Here is a 23149-nt window from a genome sequence, read left to right on the forward strand (position 1 = left end):
AGCTTTATTATAAAGCAAATTTACAAAACATACGTGTGTGGGGATAGTTCCCTTGATTCACTGGAAATAGGGTTGCCAGGTCCCTATTCCCCACCGGTGGGAGGTTTTGGGGGCAGAGCCTAAGGAGGGCAGAGTTTGGGAGGGGAGGGACTTCAATGTCATAAAGTCCAATTGCCAAAGTGGCCGTTTTCTCCAGGTGAACTGATTTCCATCAGCTGGAGATCAGCTGTAATAGCAGGAGATCTCCAGCCAGTACCTGGAAATTGGCAACCTTAACTGGAAATAAGCATAATGCATACACAGGTGGACAAGAGAGCATCAAAAGCTTTTATATAACCAAGAGCACATGGAATCTAATGTTGATAAAATATTTCGTGTGTTGGCTACATAGGTCCACAAGGTTCGTTCGGTAGTTAATTTACAGTCATTTGACCAGCAGAGGTCCACAAGGTTGGATTCAAAGGTAACCTTTCAGCAAGTGAAAGGAGTTTCCATGAGCAGGAGGGCACTTTTGGATCCCACTCCGAGGACTCTGGGTCCAAAGAAAGGCCCTTCTGATAAGTCATTAGCAAAAGCTTAGGAGGAAATCCTTCAATGAGGAAATGGCCCCATTTACTTTATAGGCACTTCTAACTTTATTTGACAATTTAGTTTTGGGTTTTTTGCCTAACCATCCAGCTCCTCAAATTTCATCTTGGTTTCTTTTATAAACTTAAATGTAACATGCCCAGTTATGATTATATCAGTTTCTTCAGCTGGGTGTGACATCTAGCTGTGAGAGGTTAAAGGGAGTGGTGAAAAAAGATACTTATGATGTGATTGGGAAGGGAGACTCATCTTAATTTCTGCACTCAGTGCATCTTCTGCACAATGTACAGGATGGACTGCTGAAACTATTACAGAGTAAGATTTTAGTCCTCTGAGGCAGTGCAGTTATGACTGTATCCTTTGTGAGGAACTCCTATCCTGCTGTTAGTGCTGGACTTTGAATATGAGACTCAACACTTTGCGAGAAAACAGCAATAATCTCGTTTGTGGAAATTTTATTATTTTGATACCTAGCAGGGAGCAAGAAGGCTGGGGTTGCCTGCTCCAGGTTGGGAAATACCTGGAGATTTTTGGGGCGGAACCTGAGGAGGGCGGGGTTTGGGAAGGGGAGGGAGTTCAATGCCATAAAGTCCAATTGCCAAAGTGGCCATTTTCTCCAGGTGAACTGATCTCTATCGGCTGGAGATCATTAGGAGATCTCCAGCTAGTACCTGGAGGATGGCAACCCTAAAGAAGGCTATGGTTCATCAGATCGCCAAAAACAATTCTGCTTCTGTAACCATCTGTGTTGGCACACCAACAAGGGTATCTAACCATATTCCCCCCACATCTTTTCACACAATGTAAAGGGGATATCGTTTGTTGGCTGTGTCAGAGAGGGAAAACCAGTTCAGCAGCAGCCCTTTGCATTTGTTTTGCAAGCTTTTTTGCTTTAGGTAAACTAGAAACATGCTGCTTTTCAAAGTTCTCTTGCCATCCCATTTGCAGAAATTGTTACTAAATTTTGCAGTCATTTTTAGCACCTAGTCATTGCACAAATGATTTCTGAAAATCCAGCTGCTCTTACAACTGGAGCATTGTTCTTAGGGAATCAAAATGGCTTTGTATGCTTAAAACTGTACAATTCACTATTATTCTATTGGATCAAAAGCTTAAGCCATGTGTATCTTCCTTCAGACTTTAGAGACTTGGGCTTTTATTGCTTTTCTTCCCTTTCCCCCTTTTTCCCTAACACCCAGCTTGATTGCAAATGTTGATAAACTTGAAAGCTTGCTCACGGCTTTGTAACTGTTCAGCCGGCCCTAATAAAAGCATGAACGATTGCAACTTTTGGCTTTTCCCCTTACAGACCAGCACAGCTCCCTGCTCTTAGCTTTTGTACACCATCAGTAATATTGCAGAACCCATGCCATTGCTAAATGTTTCTTCCACGAAAGAAGAAAGAGCAACCATGGTAATTAAGCCAGGCCCAGGTAATCAAGCTCCCTTAAAGACAGCCCTGAAATGCTTTCTTCCTAAAACTTCAGCCTCCTAGAGATTATAGACTTAAGTTGGTTCCCAGTTCTTTCCCTATTCCGTTCCTTATTCACATTTCCTAGTTCCTGAACGATATTGAGGGCAATTTAAAAGCTCTGCACCCCAAAATGATTGGACCACCACTTATCATACACCCCCACATTCAGGGGACTGTGTCCTCCGAGAGGGCGCATGCTGGGTCCTGGTCCAAAGCCCGGGGCTTGTGCCAGCTGCTCCCAAGTGGGGTGCCCCCAGGACAAATGCACATACAGACGCAGGGGCCCAGCCGCACCCCAAAACAATCTTCAGACCACACTTATTTTGGGGTGCAGAGCTTTAAAATTTTCCTCCATATCATTCAGGAACTAGGAAATGTGAATAAGGTACTGGGAATTGGGAACCAACTTCAGCCTCCTATAATCTCTTCTATAAGACCCCAGCAATGGTCCATTTTTCCGTGAGATGTGGCACTCAGATAAAAGTCGAGCACCTGTGTTGCTGTTTTTTTTTTAAATTAGAGCAACTATGCTCTGTCGCATCCATCAGCGTTCTGCGTCCAGGGAGATCACACTCCATTTTGTAGCGGCTCATTTCTGGGCCTAAACCTAGCTATGGCTTTATCACCACTTTTCCCTCCACCTCTAGAGGTCCCAGAATTTTCTTTGGCAAGCAATGCCCAGGGAAACTTCTTCTTCTTCTTTTTTTTTAAGGTTTATTTTTGTAATTAGGAGGATACAGAAGGGAAAAAAGGGGAAGGGTAAAAACCGTTTAATATACAAACACAATAAAGCAGATTCAGTAAAAAAATAAACTTAGTCGAATACAATACCATAATGCAAGCATGAATGTTAATCAAGTAAAGTAAAATATACCTAAATATGTAATTGTTAAAGTATGGAACTTAGTCGAATACTATACCATAATGCAAGCATGAATGTTAATCAAGTAAAGTAAAATATATCTAAATATGTAATTGTTAAAGTATGGAACTTAGTCGAATACAATGCCATAATGCAAGCATGAATGTTAATCAAGTAAAGTAAAATATATCTAAATATGTAATTGTTAAAGTATGGAACTTAGTTGAATACAATACCATAATGCAAGCATGAATGTTAATCAAGTAAAGTAAAATATATCTAAATATGTAATTGTTAAAGTATGGAAGTCAATCAGATTATCTACCTATTGCATGATAAAAGTGTATTATACCATTTGAAAGCCCAGGGGTTCCATGACAAATGGTTAGAACATACTGGATCACACATTGCCTATTACTTATTCTAATACTGTTCAGTGCACTTCAATCATTGGACTAACTGGAAGTCATATAAAGTCGTGTAAAATGATTCCCACTTTTCATCAAATTGTTCTGTAAGTGTATGATTGGGGTTCGGCATAAAAGTCATTTTAGCCATACTGGCGTGGTCTAGTAGTTTTTTTCTTTCCGCCCAGGGAAACTTCTGTGATTGGGCACTTAAAGGTCATGTGGCCCGAGAAGACATGCGGCTTCTTTGAGAGGGGAGGGGGGATGCACTAGTTCCTTCTGAGCAGTGGCAGTTAGGAGTGTTGCCAGGTGCCGGGTGATGCTGCTAGGAGGTTCTAGTTCCACCCAAGGCTGTGTGGTCACCCCATCGACAACATGCAGGCCGCTGCAGAGGGGTCGCAGTTTTTTGACCCTGTCTCTTTCGGAAAGGACCTCATGGCAGGGGGGGTGGCAGCGGCGGTGTCCAAGACGGCCGTCGCGCCCATCGAGCGCGTGAAGCTGCTGCTGCAGGTCCAGGCCTCGTCCAAACAGATCCGGGCTGACCAACAATACAAAGGCATGATAGACTGCTTCGTGCGAATCCCTAAGGAGCAAGGTATGTCTCCGCTGAAAGCAAGACTTCCTTTGAGACGTGGTGGTGTAGAGACTCCGGTTGTAAACTGCAAATCTGGAGGCTCCCTAATTTAAACCCCATCACTTCCAGGAACTAGTAGGGAGATTTAGGCTGGCCTCTTTTGTCTCAGCCCCACATCTGCAATATGGGAATAATAATTGGGGGAGGGGCCGTGGCTCAGTGGTAGAGCATCTGCTTGGCATGCAGAAGTCCCTGGCATCTCCAGTTAAAGGGACTAGGCAAGTAGGTGATGTGAAAGGCCTACACCTGAAATCTTAAACCCCATCACTTCCAGGGAGATTTAGGCTGGCCTCTTTAGGAGATTTAGGCTGGCCTCTTTTGTCTCAGCCCCACGTCTGCAATATGGGAATAATAATTTGGGGAGGGGCCGTGGCTCAGTGGTAGAGCATCTGCTTGGCATGCAGAAGGCCCCAGGTTCAGTCCCCGGCATCTCCAGTTAAAGGGACTAGGCAAGTAGGTGATGTGAAAGGCCTACACCTGGAATCTTGGAGAGCCGCTGCCAGTCAGAGTAGACAATACTGACTTTGATGGACCAAGGGTCTGATTCAGGATAAGGCAGCTTCATGTGTAAATTCATGTGTAATTCTGGCCTGCTAGGCAGGGATGTTGTGAGGGTTACTAAGAAATCTATTGAAGAATGCACTTCGAACACTCAGAATTGCACACCTTTGTTATTTCCACTCCCAAAGTTATGCATATTCCCAAACAATATCTCGCACTTTTCCAGCCATTTCTTCTTTTAAAAATGCTCTCTAATGCTATCCTCAACAAGTAGGTTGCCATGATTTCCCACTTAATTCCCATTTCTCCCACTTTTTAACTGCCAGTCAAAGGGTCCAGAGTATGTAGACTATATCCTCCTTTCTATGGCCCTTCCTAGCAATAAACTCTTCCCACACCACTTTTTCCAATCTACTCATGCAACTTTGTCAGATCGAATGCATCTTTATTCCTCTCTCTTGTTTCAACTTAAATGTCAGTCCTGCAGTAAGCAGAAATTCTCCCTGCGTGTCTCCCTCTAAAGGGAAGTGTAGTTACTTAGTGGACCTCTCTCCTTGCCTGTCTCTGCTTCCCCTTCCTGCCCTTCAGGGAATAAAGCTACCTTCTTGTGTGCATGTACTTGGGAGTAAGTACCACAGAACTCATTGGGTAAGCCTGCATGGGCTCATGCTGCATGTGAGCAGATCAGAAAGCCTCTGAGTGAGCATGCATGGGCTCATGCTGCATGTGTGCAGATCAGAAAGCCTCTGAGTAAGCATGCATGGGCTCATGCTGCATATGTGCAGATCAGAAAGCCTCTGAGTGAGCATGCATGGGCTCATGCTGCATGTGTGCAGATCAGAAAGCCTCTGAGTGAGCATGCATGGGCTCATGCTGCATGTGTGCAGATCAGAAAGCCTCTGAGTAAGCATGCATGGGCTCATGCTGCATATGTGCAGATCAGAAAGCCTCTGAGTGAGCATGCATGGGCTCATGCTGCATGTGTGCAGATCAGAAAGCCTCTGAGTGAGCATGCATGGGCTCATGCTGCATGTGTGCAGATCAGAAAGCCGCAGCTATAGATAAAATGTGAATGCAATAATAATTTTGACCTACCTACGTCTCTGACCAGCAGGAACACTTCATGGTACTACAGGAATTACCCGATTTGGCCATTGTGATATATGAACCCCTTGTGCACATAACCTGAAACATATGGCCCCCTTCTGGAGTATGTTACATGACAGAATATTTTTTTCTGAATGGAATTTTTGTATAGAATAATATTGCCTGAAGGCGACTACATTTGGTATATTGGGCAACAGCTATAGTTTGGGTGATTTATTTAAAAATGTAGACTGAGTAGCTATTTCTGTCAAAACAATAAAGTCTTGTGGCTCGGGTTGGCAACTGCCTGGAGAAAAAAAAATATCCTGTCCCTTCCATAAAGGCTTAATGGGATGTTATTTACCAGGTGATATTGTTTACCTGCATGGTACAGAAAGATTTGGCTGCCACTTCCCAGACATTAAGCCTCTTTTAAAGGAACAGGATTTTTTCCCCCCTCTAGGCTGCTGGCAACCCTACTTGTGGTATCTTAAAAGCTAACAACTTTATTGTGACATCTGACAAAGTAGACAATAGTTCATGCAAACTAATGCCACAGTAAATATGCTTAGACTTGAAGGTGCCACAAGATTCTTTGTCTTTTTTTAACTTGAATGACATGATAAATTACAGACTGCCCAAATGTTATGTTCTATATCATTATACTGAAGAAGAAGAAGAGTTGGTTTTTATATGCCGACTTTCTCTACCACTTAAGGAAGAATCAAACCGGCTTACCATCACCTTCCCTTTCCCTCCCCACAACAGACACCCTGTGAGGTTGGTGGGGCTGAGGGAGCTCTAAGAGAGCTGTGACTAGCCCAATGACACCCAGCTGGCTTCATGTGTAGGAGTGGGGAAACCAACCCAGTTCATTAGATTAGCATCTCCCGCTCATGTGGAGGAGGGAGGAATCAAACCCGGTTCTCCAGATTAGAGTCAACCACTCCAAACCACCGCTCTTAACCACGACACCACGCTTGCTCTCTGTATACTTTTAATAAAATCTCAGTACAAATATATATACTTCCATCAGATGTTGGAAGAAGGATGCCTTTCATTTATATTGTATGCTGAAGTAGAAATGTTAATTTTTCCTTCTTCTCTGTTCCTCCAGGAAAATGTGGGTTCATGCTTTAACATATTTTTGCACTGGATATTGTCACATACTCTCCCACTTTGATCTCTTCTCTATTAATTCTAAATTCAGCCTGTCTTATAAAATAATAATGTTGACCTCTTTGACTACTACATCAAGTTCCTCTCATTGTTCCAGTCATTCTTTCTTGAATATATATATATATATGCTTGCCTCCTTGACTCTTCCCTTCTCCCCTTTCAAATCTTTCCTTAAAGCCTGCTTTTCGTTCACACAGCCTACGCTTTTATAACCTCTCTGCAATATTTTCCTCAAAATAGTCTCCCATTCCTCAAATCAGCCCCCCCTTAAGTTTTCACTTAGTAAGGTGCTAACATGCCACACTGCCTTCTCCTTAACATTGATCTAATGTAAGGATTATGATGATAAAAAACTAGCTGCACGTATGCTTTCAATCTCTACTATATCCTATGCCACCAGTACTTATTCAAAGGGTCTTAGTACCCCCTCTGCTGGTCTATCTTAGACAGCCATCAAGTGCAAATAGTTGATGTTTTTCTGTCCCAGTAAGACCACAGTAATCTCTTTTTACTATTTATTCTGAGCCTCTGGTATTACTAGCACCCAGTACACCAGAATGGGTTTCCTGCAAATAGTTGCTTCTTTACGGCCCATGAATCACTCCAGGAATTTGTTTTATACCAGCCATTACCAATTTTGGAAACGTTATACAGACAATTCTGTGATGTACGGAGGGGGGGATTATCTACGGTATATCTATCAAATACTTTAATTAAGCCATATCTTTCCTAAACTATGGAGTCATAAAATTCTAGCATCTGTCATATTAAAGGCATTCTACATCCTAGTGTTCAAGGTCAAATTTTATAGGAACATTTGCTTGGTCCCAAAGGTCTTCTCATGGATGATACTTTTGCTCACAGAAAAAGGTATCCACTTTCAGTGGATTTATCCCTCCAGGTGCAGCCCCCGCCCCCATCCTATATCACACAGCAGTTCCTGCAGGCCCAGAATCTTCAGGAGAGTTTTTCAAGAGCACAGAGGACTGAAACAGAAAGGTGGAAAGAGCAGAATATTTGGATCTGATCTATTGTGTTGTTCTGTATTCACTGTCCCTTTCCCAAGGAATGTCTTGGGGTTTATCACAGGTCAGTGTCTCCACAGAGCTAGCCATTATGATCCTTTATCCGTGGTAATAATACTTAAGGATCCATTCACAAAGCATCCATGCTGAGTATACATCAAGTGAGTCAGTGTGGTGTAGTAGTTAAGAGGGTCAGACTAGGATCTGGGAGACCCAGGTTCAGATCTCTACTCTGGCATGGAAGCTTGCTGGGTGACCTTGGGCCAGTCACTCACTCTCAGCCTAACCTAACTAGCTCACAGGGTTGTTGCGAGGATAAAACGGAGGAGAGGAGAACCATGTAAGTCACTTTGGGTCTCCATTGGGGAGAAAGTACAGTACAGTAAATTAAGTACAGTAAATAAAATAAAGAAGTGGCTGTGTACAAAGATTGGCCTTTACTGATGTAATTATAGATTTGCTTTACTAACCACAAACTGCAATTCAGCCCCCAACGGAATTGATTCTAATCCAACATCCAACCATTGCTACAATTTAATTTTTAATTTGGGTACTGTCAGGAGCAGTATAACTGCTTTTGTGGATTGGTTGTCTGCTGAAGTCTGTTTAAGGGGGCCGCAGGACTAGAGCTTACAGGCACACAATTTTAGCCCACCATTTTATTCCTTTCTCTTTTACTGCTATGAGATCCTTAACAAAAACCTATTTTAGACTATTATTTCTGAAATACTTTGTAAGGACGTTTTCCCAGATGTTTGACAATTTGTATGGAGAATGCTAAAAACTGCACCACTAGTTAGGAGTAATCACTTCATACTCCCCCCCCCCTCAAGCAACTAGTGCTGCATTATTATTGCTTACAAAAAGCATTTGGGGGGCATCTGGAAAGGTCCTGAAGTAAAGAGCACAATTGCCTGTCCTATAATTACAAAAGAAAAATGTTATCACAAACAACCCAATGTATATTTTCTCCTAAAAAGGAAAGTTGACCATTGCACTTAGGATCTTTAGGATCTGAGGTTTCCTAATGTAGTTGTCTGATGGTTAATAGAAGAAGAAGAGTTGGTTTTTATATGCTGACTTTCTGTACCACTCAAGGAAGATTCAAACCCGCTTACAGTCCCCTTCCCCTCCCCACAACAGACACCCTGTGAGGTAGGTGGGGCTGAGAAGAGTGTGAGTAGTCCAAGGTCACCCAGCTGGCTTAATGTGTAGGAGTGGGGAAACAAGTCCAGTTCACCAGACTGCACTCATGTGAAGGAGTGGGGAATCAAACCCGGTTCTCCAGATCAGACTCCACAACTCCAAACCACTGCTCTTAACCACTACACCACGCTGGCTCCCTGAAATAAAATACATAATAAATTTCTGAAATCAGCTATCAGGAAAAGAATCAGAGAGCAGTCTAGTTCTTCAGCCAACTGAAATAATAATCATGTTGCCTTGTAATATATAGCATTTAAGATAACTTGAACTGTACATTTTTTTAATCTGCCTGTAGGATTTATCAGCTTCTGGCGCGGCAATCTTGCCAATGTTATCCGATATTTCCCTACACAGGCCCTAAACTTTGCTTTTAAGGACAAATACAAGCAGATTTTCATGGCCGGTGTGGATAAAGATAAACAGGTAAATATATTCTGAGGTGTTATTAAGAAAAAAAAATTCATACATAGCCCTCCCCTATCTTTCACTTGCTGTGATCATGCAGAGTGACCAAAACGGAGTTACTGGTGCATCTTATTGGTACATTTTATTAGAAGCGGCATTTTTGCATAAAGATAGACAGCATCTGAAAGAGCAATTTAATTTTAACCATGTGGTGTTAAGATCTATTATATGTAATGCCTCTGGAGTTTTTACCGATACACGAAACAAATTTCTAAACTAGCTGGATTTTTTAAAATGTCCGAGTTAATTTTCCTGGTTGGGTCTGTTGAACCAAACTGAATAAATAAAACATGGATCCTCCTTATTAATTTGAGCAATCCAGCTTCAGCATTTCACTGATGCAGGTAGCTCTCTACACAGGTGGGGGGATGCACAAGGTTTCCTAGAGCTGTAGATAGTTGAGAAGCTATTTTCTGATAACAGAACCAAAGGCTCTGACAGCTGCATCACCAATTAATTTCTTCTCCATCTGTAAATATTTAAAGCCAACATCTTTTCCAATGGCTTTGTTTGAGTCTAGGGCAGGGGTATCTCCAGGCCCTACCTGGAGGTTGGGAACCCTAACCACTATGGCACCCTTTTCCTCTAACAAGGACTCATTAGGTGCGACGCCGACAGTAAGCACCCTTCCTCTCAAGGTGGAGGTTTCACGGCAGCACTTTTGTCATGACCAAAAAGCTTGGAGAACCCTGTCACCAAGCTCAGGTGTCTACCCGTGCTTTAGCATCTCCCAGTTATTCATGAAACATAATATAAGTTGCATCCACATATCATGGGATATTATGCTGTACCCATCATTTCCAAATTGCCTTGTCTCACACAGAAAAATCCAGTTCTGAATTCTTGCTATAGCACAATGCAATATCCAACAATGTGCCAGTGCAGCAGGAAGAACACTTGCTTTTGAGTTCAGAGGATTGTACACCTTTCTCAATTAAGTAATAATGTTTAAGTTACCCTTATGGCTTTAAAGGTCCCTGCCATACAGTGCTAGTAGCTTAAGCGAAAAACTTTCAAGACACTTGAAAAACAGGGATGGACTTAGGAGCACTTGGGGGGGGGGGCGCAAGCTACCACTGATTTCTTTAACCAGATTTTTTTTCTGTTCTAAAACAGAAGCGCCTATTCTTTAAATGGAAGAGCAACAAATAAATAGTGTGGCAGGGGGTTAAGCATATTGTTATGGGGCTTCAGCCCCAAATCGGAATGTTACCATCAGATCCTACATTTCATGCACTCTTAGTTTGCTTAACTTTGATTCTGAATGAAGGCCCGTTTTTCCGTTTCAGTTTGGGAAGTGGTTTCTTTTAAACTTGGCTTCCGGCGGGGCAGCTGGAGCAACTTCGTTGTGCGTCGTTTATCCATTAGATTTTGCACGGACTCGATTAGCTGCGGATATTGGGAAAGGTAGGGACCCTGTCTTCATAATGTATTTAAGGGAGCGCATGGGAAGATAGGTTCTCTGTATGCTGGGAAAGGGACAGAGTCTATGTTGCATCCTTTTTGGTGGGAGAAGCGCTCCTGCCAAACACTCCAGCTTGGATCCGAAGCAGCGTGAGCAGAGTTGCACTGCAGAAAGGCACCCTCCCCAACCAGGGCCTTCTCTGCCTGCAAAATTGTGCTCCTGTAGGTCAGCAGTCCCCTGAGGAACAGTGGCAGGGAATGGGAGTTGGCAGTGGGAGAGTTAGGGTTGCCAACCTCCAGGTACTAGCTGGAGATCTCCTGCTATTACAACTCATCTCCAGTTGATAGAGATTAGTTCACCTGGAGAAAATGGCTGCTTTGGCAATTGGACTCTATGTCATTGAAGTCCCTCCCCTCCAAACCCTGCCCTTCTCAGGCTCCACCCCAAAAACCTCCCGCCCGTGGCAAAGAGGGACCTGGCAACCCTAGGGAGGGTAGAGTCAGCAGCCATTACCAATAGAGGCAGAGTTGCTGATATGCCAACAGAACGGCAACTTAGGATCCAAGCCTCTACCTCTTTAAAGAGGTACACTTTGTGCAATCTGGAGTAGACAAAAAAACCACATGCTCTTTTATAGCCATTGTCTGATCTTCTAAACTGGAGCCCGTTTCTTTCTTCTGTATGCACTGAACTTGCAGCATTGCACCATTCAGATATTATGGGCCCTAGTTTAGTAGCGGGCCTGTGGATTTCTGTGGGAAAACCATTGAAGTCAGTGGGACTTAAGAGTGCTAAACTTGAGTTCAGTTACACCAAGTGGTTCCAGAACAGTAGTTCTGTTCTGGCAAATACCAGTGGGTCACAGCAATTTTGTAACATTCTAGAAAGGCAAAAAGGGGTTCTGAGTGGGGGAATATTGTTCCAAGACCAAGATAGACAAAGGCATATCTCAGTTTGTGAATCCCATAATAAACATGTTAGGAATGTCTCTACAGTTTAGCTTTCCACAAATGTTTTTAAATTGGATTTTTATAATCTGGTATGGATATAAAGCAACATGTTCTTCAGCTTTGCTGAACCCACTGCTGAACAATGATGCAGCTGTACAAAGGTCACTTTTTATAGATCTTTCTGATATTTGTCCAGGACGGGGGGATTCCCCTTGTTTAAGCTCTGTTTGTTGTTTTGCAGCTTGTCAGAAATCGCAGTGTGCCCTATTGCCCTGAATCAACCTGATCTTTTCTTCTGCATTGTTAGGTCTTGAAGAACGACAGTTCAAAGGCCTCGGCGACTGTCTTGTCTCAATTGCAAAAACAGATGGGCCGCGTGGCCTATACCAAGGATTTGGTGTTTCCGTACAAGGAATAATCGTGTACCGGGCATCCTATTTTGGGTGTTATGACACCATAAAAGTAAGTTTCCCTGTCAAAAACCACACTCTTGCAATATACTTTCGTGGACCATTTATATGCCATATTTATTGTGCAGTGAAGTATTCCTGGCATTGTTTATCCTTTTTCACAAACTGTGTTGTAAGGCAGATTTTCCCAAAGCTACTCAGTAGTTTAGGGCAGTGGTTCCCAAAGTGGCAGTACCATCCCCTGGGGGGCGGTGGGATTACCTCAGGGGGCACTAAGAGGCAAGGGGGCAGCAGGGAGGTGCTAGAGGTGGGCCCCTTCAACTGTGTTGTTGGATAGGGTAGGGGGGCGCTGGGGCTGAGTTTGTGGAACCAAGGGGGTGGTGGCCGGAAAAGTTTGGGAACCACTGGTTTAGGATAATGCAGATGTTACTAATAGCTGCTGCTATAAATTTATACATGCCAATTCAATAATTTCTGAGGCTGAATTCTGCTGCATGTGTGAAGATTCCTTGCTCACGGCTGTTCTGTTGACTCTAATGGGGGAGCAGATCGACATGTACGTTATGTTGCAAGTAGACGTTTATTTCCCCTACTGAATTAAGTGGAGCAGCCCTGCCTGTCAAGACCTGTGTTGGGTTATCTGGGGTGCATGCAGGCTCTGGTTTGGCATTTTTGTTTATAGAGCACTAGCCCATTTATTCTTACTGAGGCCTTGTGACAGCAGGCAACCATTATTCTCACTATTGAGTAAGGGAACTGAGGCTGAGAGACAGAACAAATAACTGATTCAAAGCCAGTGAGTTCATGGCAGAACAGTTCTTACAGAATCCAATATATAATATTCCATCACTAGACCAGGGTTGGCCAGTTTATGTCACTGAGGGACTACCAGGTTCTCCAGGGACAAGAACAATCAACCCAGTCACAGATGATGAGGTTCCATAATATTCATTTATTTATTATAACATTTATATGATGCTTTTCTTCCCAAAGGGGACCCAGAGCAACTTTTAACATAAAAATGAAAAGTAAACAAATAAGAGAAGGGGGAAAGGCTTCCAAGTGCAGGGAAAGGCTGTCTCTTCCTCTCCCAGCAGATCTTTCTCCCAGCTTCAGGTCAAGAGCTCTTTGCCTCTTGTCCTGCTGCTCATACCTCTGGTCAGCTTGGACTTACCTGCAAGAAAGGGGCAAGGCAGAAACAGAGGGCCAAACTACACATTCCAAGTTACATAAATTCACCACAGGGTGTAACAGCCATATAGGGAGACCTCCCACTTCCCATTTATGGGCTGGCAGCAAGATTTTTTTAAAAATTGGCAGCGCATGAAGTAGTGTAAAGTCCCTTCCAGTGAATACCCAGAAGAGGCACCACGTCACCGGAGTAACAAAGAGGTGACTCTTTAGTATGTGGGCAAAACTCTATGGTTTTACCTAGATCTTAGACTGTCATACTGATGACGTGAACCAGAAGTGAACACATGAAGCTGCCTTATACTGAATCAGACCCTTGGTCCATCAAAGTCAGTATTGTCTACTCAGACTGGCAGCGGGCGCTCCAGGGTCTCAGGCAGGGGTCTTTCACATCACCTACTTGCCTAGTTCCTTTAACTGGAGATGCCGTGGATTGAACCTGGGACCTTCTGCATGCCAAGCAGATGCTCTACCACTGAGCCACAGCCACCACCACAATGCCATATCCTCCCATTCCTGCATCACAATCCCTAGCTGGTTGCCAGCCTACCAATTACTGCAGCAGCAAGTTCCCAGTGGCACCTCCATTTAGAAACACTGCAGGGGCCTCGTTCTGATCAGGACTATGATGTGGGTGAAGGAGGGGGTTCCTGCTCTCCTCTCACACTGTTTTCCCAAACCCTATAATAGAGGCTTGGTGGGGCACTATTGATCAGGCAATGTTATTTACCTCAGTGCCATAAACTTTAGCTGCCCATTTCCACACTTTAAGCCTCTGTTAAAGGGGCAGGACATTTTTTTCTGCAGATGTAGGCAACCCTACTTGTGGCGTCTTAAAGTGGCATCCTCTTTTCATGGCATCTAGCTAAATAATTTCACCTGACAATTGCCACAGATCACACTTTGACAGCTAGAGCAATCACTTTAATAGTGGGCAACCCTATAAGCTGCTTGTCAACCATCCCAACACTAGACCACATTGGCTCTGACTGGTAATGTTAATTGCTTAAAATATTGTTTTCTTTTGGTTTGCCTGCCACTTACAGTGCATAAATTAAAAAAGGGAAACAATTTTTTTAATTACATTGTTTATATGAAGTACAAAAGAATCCAAAAGAATCTGTCCAGTGGCAATATGACAGTTTGAAACCACTAGTTTTTATGTTTATTTTCTCAGATTATTTCTTATTTCTCCCTCTTTCAATTAGGGATTACTGCCAAATCCAAAGGAAACTCCATTCATTGTGTCTTTTGCAATTGCTCAAACCGTGACTGTATTTTCCGGGATACTGTCATACCCCTTTGACACTGTCAGAAGACGCATGATGATGCAGGTATGCAACATACTTAGTGAGACTTCCTTTATATGATTGTCAGGGCTAATACACTATTTGTGTTTTGAGTCTTCTTGGCCCATCATTTATCTCTCTGTCTCAAATTCTTTCCCCCCAAATAAATACATTTTGGCTTGAATCCCAGCTGAAATTTCTGCTGACTGAAGTATTTCCATCCGCAGATGCAGCCCAAAATGCCCCCCCCCCCAATGCCTCCAGAGGGACATGGGACTCCACAAAGGGTTGCCAGGTCCCTTTTTGCCATCGGCGGGAGGTTTTTGGGGCAGAGCCTGAGGAGGGTGGGGTATGGGGAGGGGACGGACTTCAATGCCATAGAGTCCAATTGCCAAAGCGGCCGTTTTCTCCAGGTGAACTGATCTCTATCAGCTGGAGATCAGTTGTAATAGCAGGAGATCTCCAGCTAGTACCTGGAGGTTGGCAACCCTAACTCCACAGGAACAGTATGAGGGGGTGGGTTGAGTTTTGCTGTGGGAGGGCAGAATCATGGAAAATCGTCTTCCTCTTCCATCAGCATAAAGCTTCTGTGGGATCCAACCAGGTATTTAATGGTGTTTTGAAAGTTGCTCTTGATGTTCAGCAGGAGTGATCATCTAACACAAGGCCACAACAGTTTGTAACTTTCACTGCATTTTGTCCATAAGATAACAATTGCCATCAGTGTTTTGCTTATATTATTTCAACTCAGAGAAGGCCATTCCTATCAAATAATGTGGTTTACTGACATAAACTCTGGTAAAGAGATTTATGCCCTGACCTGTACAGCCCTAGGCTAGCTTGATCTTGTCAGATATCAGAAGCTAAGCAAGGTTGGCCATGAGTGGAATTTTCAGATCAGATCAAGAATGTTTCCTTTATTTATATACTGGTCATGGACTGTAATAATAAAGAACTTGACCTTGTGATCAGATCAAGTTTAGAATTTGGATGGACAACCTCCAAGGACTACCAGGGTTGTGATGTGGAGGCAGGCAATGGCAAACCATCTCCAAACGTCTTTTGCCTTGAAAATTCACGGGGTTGCCATTAGTCAGCTGTGATTTGACGGCATACACACAGAGAGAGAGATTTATGGGAGAAGAAGGCGGCATGGTCTTGCCTGATCATGTCAGATCTTGGAAGCTAAGCGGCGTTAGTGCTTGGAAGGGAGATCACCAAAGAAGACTCTGCAGAGGAAGGCAATGGAAAACCACCTCTGCTTCTCACTTTCCTTGAAAGGCCCTTGCTGGGGTTGCCATACGTTGGCTTCAATTTGATGGCACTTTACAAACACACAAAGAAATTTATGCAATTTACTAATGATGGGGAAGTCCCTAGCTGAAAATTCTTGCATTCAGTAGAGACATTTCCTTTGATCTCCTCCTTTTGATGACTTCTTGTTTATTTACTTGATCATATCTCTTGTTTATTTACTTGATCATATCTCTTGCTGTCGCCTGGATTGGATCCAGCCAGCTTTTTCGTTCAATCTTGCCCAGTTACCTTCCTCACTACAGCCCCAAGGTCACATGACTTTTGTCCATACAGGACCCATGATCCCCAGCATAGCATTTTTTGGCCAAAGGGACCCTTTGAAGGGGATTGTAAGCCGGTTTGATTCCCCCTTAAGTGGCAGAGAAAGTCGGCATATAAAAACCAACTCTTCTTCTTCTTTACTCCTTTTTCACCAGTTGAGAAGCTAGCTGGATTCAGCCCCATAGTCTCAGAAAAGTTTTTAGCAGTTTTTCCAAATGCAGACATTTCAGAAGACTCAGAAGTGGAGTTTCAGACCACATATTATTAATTTCCCCTTGACCTCTATAGGGTAAGTCTTTAGAAATTTCCCAGAGAAATGTCCTCACTATTACAGCTTTAAACACACAGTTATAATAAATATAAGATATTAATGGGGAACATGAGATTGAGGATGGTTCGGAGAAGAAGGCGCTGCATATGGTTACTTCTCAGAGGAAAAAATGCGATTTTTAAACTAGTTGTTTCAATGTGTAACAGTTTATTACATTTTTATCCCACCCCTCTTCTAAGGAGCTCAGTGTACATGCTATCCTCCCATTTTAATCTCCACAACAATCCTGTGTGGTTGGTTAGGCAAAGGGAGCTGTGGATGGCCTTGATCTTGTCGGGTGTGGGGTGGATGCCGTCGGCGTCGATCAAATAGCCGAGGAACTCCACTCGTGGCAGTCCCAGCTGGCATTTTTCCCGCTTCACCGTGAGGCCAGCATCCCGGAAACGGCTGAGCACCCGGCGGACGCGCTCCAGGAGCTCCCCCTCAGAGCCAGCGGCGACCAGGACGTCGTCAAAGTAGGGAAGGACGCCCGGCAAGCCTCTCCACGCGGACTTAACAGTGGCGATGAAGGCTGGTAGGCAGTCCGGCTCTCCTGCTGAGATCACTCTCGCTGAAATCACCTTCAATCTTCCGCAACCTCACAGAGCCCGGTAGGCAGACCAGCTCGCCTTGCTGAAATCTCCCAATACACTAAGAGACGCAACACCTCGCATGATGGCCACCAAAGGCTCGATGGAAGCATTCGACACTGCTAACCCCAGCAAGTGGGAAAGCTCGCCGACCGTGACGCGTTCTTCCTGGTCGCCAACGACGTCACGGACGCCAGCAAGAAGCGCTCGCTGTTCTTCAGCGTGTGTGGCCCTCGGACCTTCCAGCTAGCCCAGTCCTTGCTGGCCCCCGCTAAGCTGATACGCCATTCGCTGACATCATGGCCGCGCTGGGGAACCATTTCACGCCCCAGCCCACGCAGCTCGCTTGCCGCCTGGCCTTCCACCTGTGGGATCAGGAACCCGGCGAGTCCGTCGCCACATACCTCGTGGCCCTCCGCCAGACTGCCCGTTTCTGCGCCTTCCTGGACCTCGACGGCATGCTCCGAGACTGGTTTGTCTTCGGCCTGCAGAACGAGAAGGTGCGCCACAGACTCGTCGCCAAAAAGGACGTCTCCCTGACTGCGGCCGTTGAGGAAGCCACAGCAGCAGAGGCCTCTACGCGGGCTGACCGTCTGGGTGACTGGGGCACCGCACCTCCTCCGTCGGCTCCGACTCCCGTCCACTACGAGAGCGCCAGCGACAAGAACGAGGCCCACAAGATGGCCGCCCGGGGGCACCGGTCACGGGGCCCAATGGCTCACCCGTGCGCCAGCTGCAGTGAACCTCACGACTGTCGCACTTGCTGATTCCGCGACACAGAGTGCTGGGGTTGCGGCAGGGTGGGCCACATTCCCAAGGCCTGCCGCTCCATGAAGAAGGGGCATCCGCCCGGCCCCGACAGGAAAGGTGGCGCCGCCCGAATTGGCAGACGGTGATCATGCTTCGCCTTGCCGCTGCCGCCACAACATCAAGAGCATCCAGCTCCACAAAGTCCACGGTGTGGAGAAGGTCTCCGTCCGGATTGAGGGTGCCCCATGCGAGATGGAGGTCGAGTCGGGCTTGGCCCTCTCCATCATCTCCATGGACACGTTCCGCGACCTGGGGCGCCGTGCCACCCTGCCCAAGCTGCAGCCAACTGGCATCATCATCTCCGACTACCAGCATCGTCGGGTGCCGGTCCGGGGTGTCGCCTATGTCCAGTTCCAACAATGCTCCAGCCGCCTCCGCCTCGTCATGGTCGATGGGCCTCATGCCAGCCTCCTGGGCCTCCAGTGGTTCCCGGCCCTTGGGATCCACCTTGCGGGAATCCACCGCATCAGCCAGCCCCTCCTCGACTCCATCTGGTCCGAGTTCGAGGATGTCTGAAAGGGCCCGCTGGGCTGCTACAAGAGGCCACCTGTTCGCCTGCACACCGACCCCACCGCCTCCCCCATCTGCCTCAGGCCACGCCGGGTCCCCTGTGCACTCAAGGACCGGATCGATGCTGAGCTCGACTGTCTCGTCGCTCAGGGCGTCTTAGTGCCCGTCCCTAATGCGACGTGGGAGACGCTGATAGTAACCCCGCTAAAGGCCAACGGGGACGTCTGGATCTGCGCTGACTACAAGTGCACGATCAACAAGGCGCTCCAGAACCACGCATACCCGGTGCCAGTCGTCAGCCACCTCCTGGCCTCCCTCACCAGGGGCTGGGTGTTCGCCAAGCTGGACCTCGCCCAGGCATACCAGCAACTGCCTGTGGACTCTGAGTCAGCCGAGGCGCAGATGATTGTCACCCACTGGGGCACTTTCCGGGTGACGCATCTGCAGTTCGGGGTCAGCACGACCCCGGGCATCTTCCAGAACGAGGTCGAGACGGAGTTCCAACACAACACTTTTATTGAAGTACAGAACAAGAGAACTGTGTAAACCGGCCCCGCTTATATGCCCCTCTGGCCGCCTGCAGCCACTCCCCCCCTGATCCGTGATAGGGGGGAACAACCCCCGGGTCGCCAATGGCATGTCCCGGCTTAGGGCCAATGGGGCGTGCTGGCTAGGGCCAATGGCGCAGGCAGGGTTTAGGAGCCTTCGTCGGGGACTCAAGCTCTTAGGTTTTCCCCCTGCTTATCGGCCTAACTATTTACATACATAACAGAGCTGATCTCTATCATCTGAAGATCAATTGTAATTCTGGGAGAACTCCAGGCCCCACCTGGAGGTTGGCAGTCCGAGGCACCAAGTGAGCTTCAGGGCAGGATTGGAATTTGAACCTGGGTCTCATCAGTTTTAATCTGATGCTCTAACCACTACAACACACGGGCTGTCATATTGATATTGATAAGGTTGGCATTAACTTCCAGATAGTTTAATAGGTCGACAAGTACCAGTTCCAAAGTGAAAGATGGCCAGCTCATGAACCACTACAGCATATATTTCCATTATATTCGTAAGCTTCCTTCTTTTTGAACATTTTAAAAAAGTTCCATCTACTGGAACGGAGAAAAAACAAAATCTTCCTCCAGATTTGTGTTCAATAGAATTTATCCTTTTCTTTTTGGGGATGAAAATACATTAAAAACAACAAATTGGATCCAGTGGAAGTGATTTCCATCAGCAGAATAGGACTTCCCCCATCTTGCTGCAGTCCAAAGAGCTTCCAGAACTGTGGCTCATGAGGGATAGGATATCCCCAGGAACAGCATGAAGGGTGAACCTGCAGTGGGCAGAGGCATTCAGCCAAAAAAAACCCCCAGCCCTGCTCCTGTTAGTAGAAATCTACTAATGGATCCAACCTACTGTCACTAGTTTTTAGAAAATCCAAAATATCCTGTCAAGGTTGTGTTTACTGAAATTGTAAGCTCTCCCCATGTGATCTTTGGTGCAACCCCCTTTTTAAAAAATCCACAAATATTAAGAATGCCATAGCCCTGACTTTTGGGAAATCTAAAAAAAAAATCTCCCAGGTTTCAACTGACTCTGAAAACCTCCATCGTAGTTTGATGAAGATTCACTGCAGAACAATGTTCCAAAAACATGCTGCTGACTTTATCCAAGTATCAGCAAGCTTCAAAACACCCCGAGGACTGAAGTGTCCTCATTTAACTCTGAAAGCTTAAATGAAACATCACAGGAAGATCATAGACTTGCTAAATTTAGCTGCAAAGATGGGCACCAGGTTAGTATTTAATCAGTAAGGTTATTTTGAAACAGGAAAAATGAAGAGAGAAGTGTTTGTTCTTAGACGTCTAAAAATGCTCAGTACTATAAAATCCTTGCTGTGAATTGCATGAGTATATTAATGCCATGGTGCCTAAATCTTTTTGAACACAGAGTGGTGAGACAGAGCGTCAGTACAAAGGAACCATCGACTGCTTTGTCAAGATAAACCAACAGGAAGGGATTCAAGCCTTCTTTCGGGGAGCCTTCTCAAATGTTCTTCGTGGGACAGGCGGTGCTCTGGTGCTGGTTTTATATGACAAATTTAAGGAGTTTCTTAATATTGATGTTTCATCAGGCTCATCATCTGAATAAAGGCCACTGCTGAGAAGTTGCTTTACTTGCTAAGCCCAGAGATTACTTAATTGTTCTGAAAATGTTCCTACTTAGTATTCTGCCATGAGTGCTGTCCTAACAGTCAGTAGTTCATTGTGGAGCTGCTAAACCTGCATTTATGCTCATGATTTAAAAGCAGCCATTTGTTTTCTCAGATAAAGAAGTTATATTTACCAGTTTTCAAAAACCTGGTTTTCATGTTTCACTGTTTCTTACATTATTCATTTTTCAGTACCAAGTCACAATCCGGGTGGTTGTCGTTGAGAGCTTCTATACTAGTGAGCTCATGAATGAGCTGTGACCTAGGCCTATTTCCCTCCCAGTCACACACCCCTTCAACTACTTCGGGGCTTTGTTTTGATTATGCATGCATTTTCCGACCCTCAGAGGTCGCCTAGCTCTCCCCGTGAGTTTTGCCCACGTTTGCTGGATGCTGGCTAAACAGCAACCAGAAGACGCGGGCAAAACGCACGGAAATGCACGGGGAGAGCAAGGTGACCTCCAACAGTCGGAAAATGCATGCATATTCAAAACAAAGCCCCAAAGTTGTCGGTGGGGGGGGGGTGACCACGAGGGAAACAGCCATGCATTAAAGGCTCCAATTTCCAGAACCAAGCCCAAAACTAGCTGCTAGACTTCTGTTGGTACTTTCCCAGTAGGGTTGCCAGGTCCCTCTTCACCACCAGCGGGAAGTTTTAGGGGTGGAGCCTGAGGAGGGCAGGGTTTGGGGAGGGGAGGGACTTCGATGCCATAGAGTCCAATTGCCAAAGTGGCCATTTTCTCCAGGTGAACTGGTATCTATCGGCTACAGATCAGTTGTAATAGCAGGAGATCTCCAGCTACTACCTGGAGGTTGGCAACCCTATTTCCCAGGCAAGGCAAAATCTAGGCTCCCCCCACCTTTATTTCTTCACTATAGCTGTTCCCTATTTTGCTCCCAAAAATAAATAAGGGAGGGAAGGTAGTTTTATAGTAATGGTGGGGTTGCTTCTTTACAGCTATAGTTTTGTTTATGCAACGTTGAGTGCCCTCAAGAACTGAGGAAGAGAAGCGGGTAGAAAAAAGCATATATCTTTGTGAAATACAGGCAATTTAGAGTGTTTGATTACAGAACAGCACTTTAAGGGATTCTAATAGCATATATTCCTAACAGAAATTCTATTTGTTCCTGAGGAGTAGTCATGTTTAATTAACTTAAATACTCATTCAATGAAGAAGTACTTCCTTTTGTCTGTGATGGGCAGCAGATTCAGAATGGACAACAGGAAGCCTTTCTTTACTCAGTGAGTAATTAAGTTGTGGAATTCATTGCCAGTGGTTGTAATGATGGCTATGGGCCTTAGGCAGATTCACAGAGGATAGGTTTGTCAGTGGCTACTACTACTAGCCATGATGACTAAAGAGATCTTCCACATCCACACCCAGAAGCAGTAAACCTATGAATACCAGTGCTGGAAGGCAATGTCCGGTAAAGGCCATGGCCTGTATGTTATGTTTGTTGGCCCTCAAGGGCCATTGGTTGCCCACTGTGTGTAACCAGATGCTGGTCTAGATGGCTCAGCCCCCGGGCTACCAACCTCCAGGTAGTAGCTGGAGATCTCCCGCTGTTACAACTGATCTCCAGCCAATAGAGATCAGTTCACCTGAAGAAAATGGCTGCTTTGGCAACTGGACTCTATGGCATTGAAGTCCCTCTCCAAACCCCCCCCCCAAAAAAAAATCTCCAGGTATTTCCCAACCCGGAGCTGGCAACCCTACTCAGTCCTCTGATCCAGAAGGGTTCTTCTTATGTTAGTATGTTACAGCAAAACCAAAAAGGAGTCTTGTGGTTCCGTAAGGTCTTAACAGGTTTCTTGTGTGTGTGTGTATGCATAACATGGATAAAAAGAACTGTAGATTGTACAGGGAAAACGGTAAGCCGTGGGGTCAGAGAGGCATGAAATGCAAGAGGTACAGCTTGTGACATATCTGTCCACGGCTCAAACCACAATCGTTGGTAAAATCAGTGACTGGCAATAATGTTCCTTGCTTTGGAAAGCTAATGTAACACTTGTTGGGAGAGAGAATACCTATGCCTTGATTTAGACCTAGATAAATACAATCCAACCTTCACAGGCAACAACACAACACCTCGGAGACTGAAATGTTTTCCCATGTACAGCTTGGCCTTGAGAGAGGCCACATCCTGGGTAGCATAGCTGGCAAAAGCTATGATCTTCAGACCATTTACGGTAACCTCATTAAAGTTAACAAACTGCTGTGGTGTAAAATGTTAGAAATCAAAGGACAGTGAATCTGATGTATAGTGCATTTTCTAAACAGCTTAGAATATCCCTTGACAAACTTTAGAGAGAGAACAGTTACTGTTCCTTAAATACACTCTAGAGAACAATGATTGTGTGATTGGTGATAAGAGCCAAATATTAACAGAAGTCTCTGCTCCAGAGATTTTCACATAACATTTCACAAATTCAACAGTCTGGATAAACTCCAACATCTGACAAAGAGAA

The 23149-nt window shown here is 45.2% G+C and overlaps 2 protein-coding genes across 2 annotated transcripts in view; both read left to right on the top strand.

The window, feature by feature from the left end:
• HSPA4L (heat shock protein family A (Hsp70) member 4 like) overlaps positions 1-23149 on the top strand; it is a 108097-nt gene that overhangs the window by 44994 nt on the left and 39954 nt on the right. The gene's annotated exons all lie outside the window — the stretch shown is intronic.
• Positions 3707-20618, top strand: SLC25A31 (solute carrier family 25 member 31). Its single transcript, XM_056855034.1, has 6 exons — positions 3707-3926; positions 9258-9385; positions 10717-10834; positions 12090-12244; positions 14592-14717; positions 20418-20618. The coding sequence occupies exons 1-6, from the start codon at positions 3707-3709 to the stop codon at positions 20616-20618; spliced, it is 948 nt and encodes a 315-aa protein (XP_056711012.1).

The sequence above is a fragment of the Euleptes europaea genome, chromosome 9 (genome assembly GCF_029931775.1).
Source record: "Euleptes europaea isolate rEulEur1 chromosome 9, rEulEur1.hap1, whole genome shotgun sequence".
Lineage (NCBI taxonomy): Eukaryota > Metazoa > Chordata > Lepidosauria > Squamata > Sphaerodactylidae > Euleptes > Euleptes europaea.

Coding starts and splice junctions, on each gene's coding strand:
- SLC25A31 (XM_056855034.1), top strand. CDS start 3,707: ATGCAGGCCGCTGCAGAGGGGTCGCAGTTTTTTGACCCTGTCTCTTTC. Junction 10,835..12,089: donor AGCTGCGGATATTGGGAAAG/GTAGGGACCCTG, acceptor CTGCATTGTTAG/GTCTTGAAGAACGACAGTTC. Junction 14,718..20,417: donor GAAGACGCATGATGATGCAG/GTATGCAACATA, acceptor TTTTGAACACAG/AGTGGTGAGACAGAGCGTCA.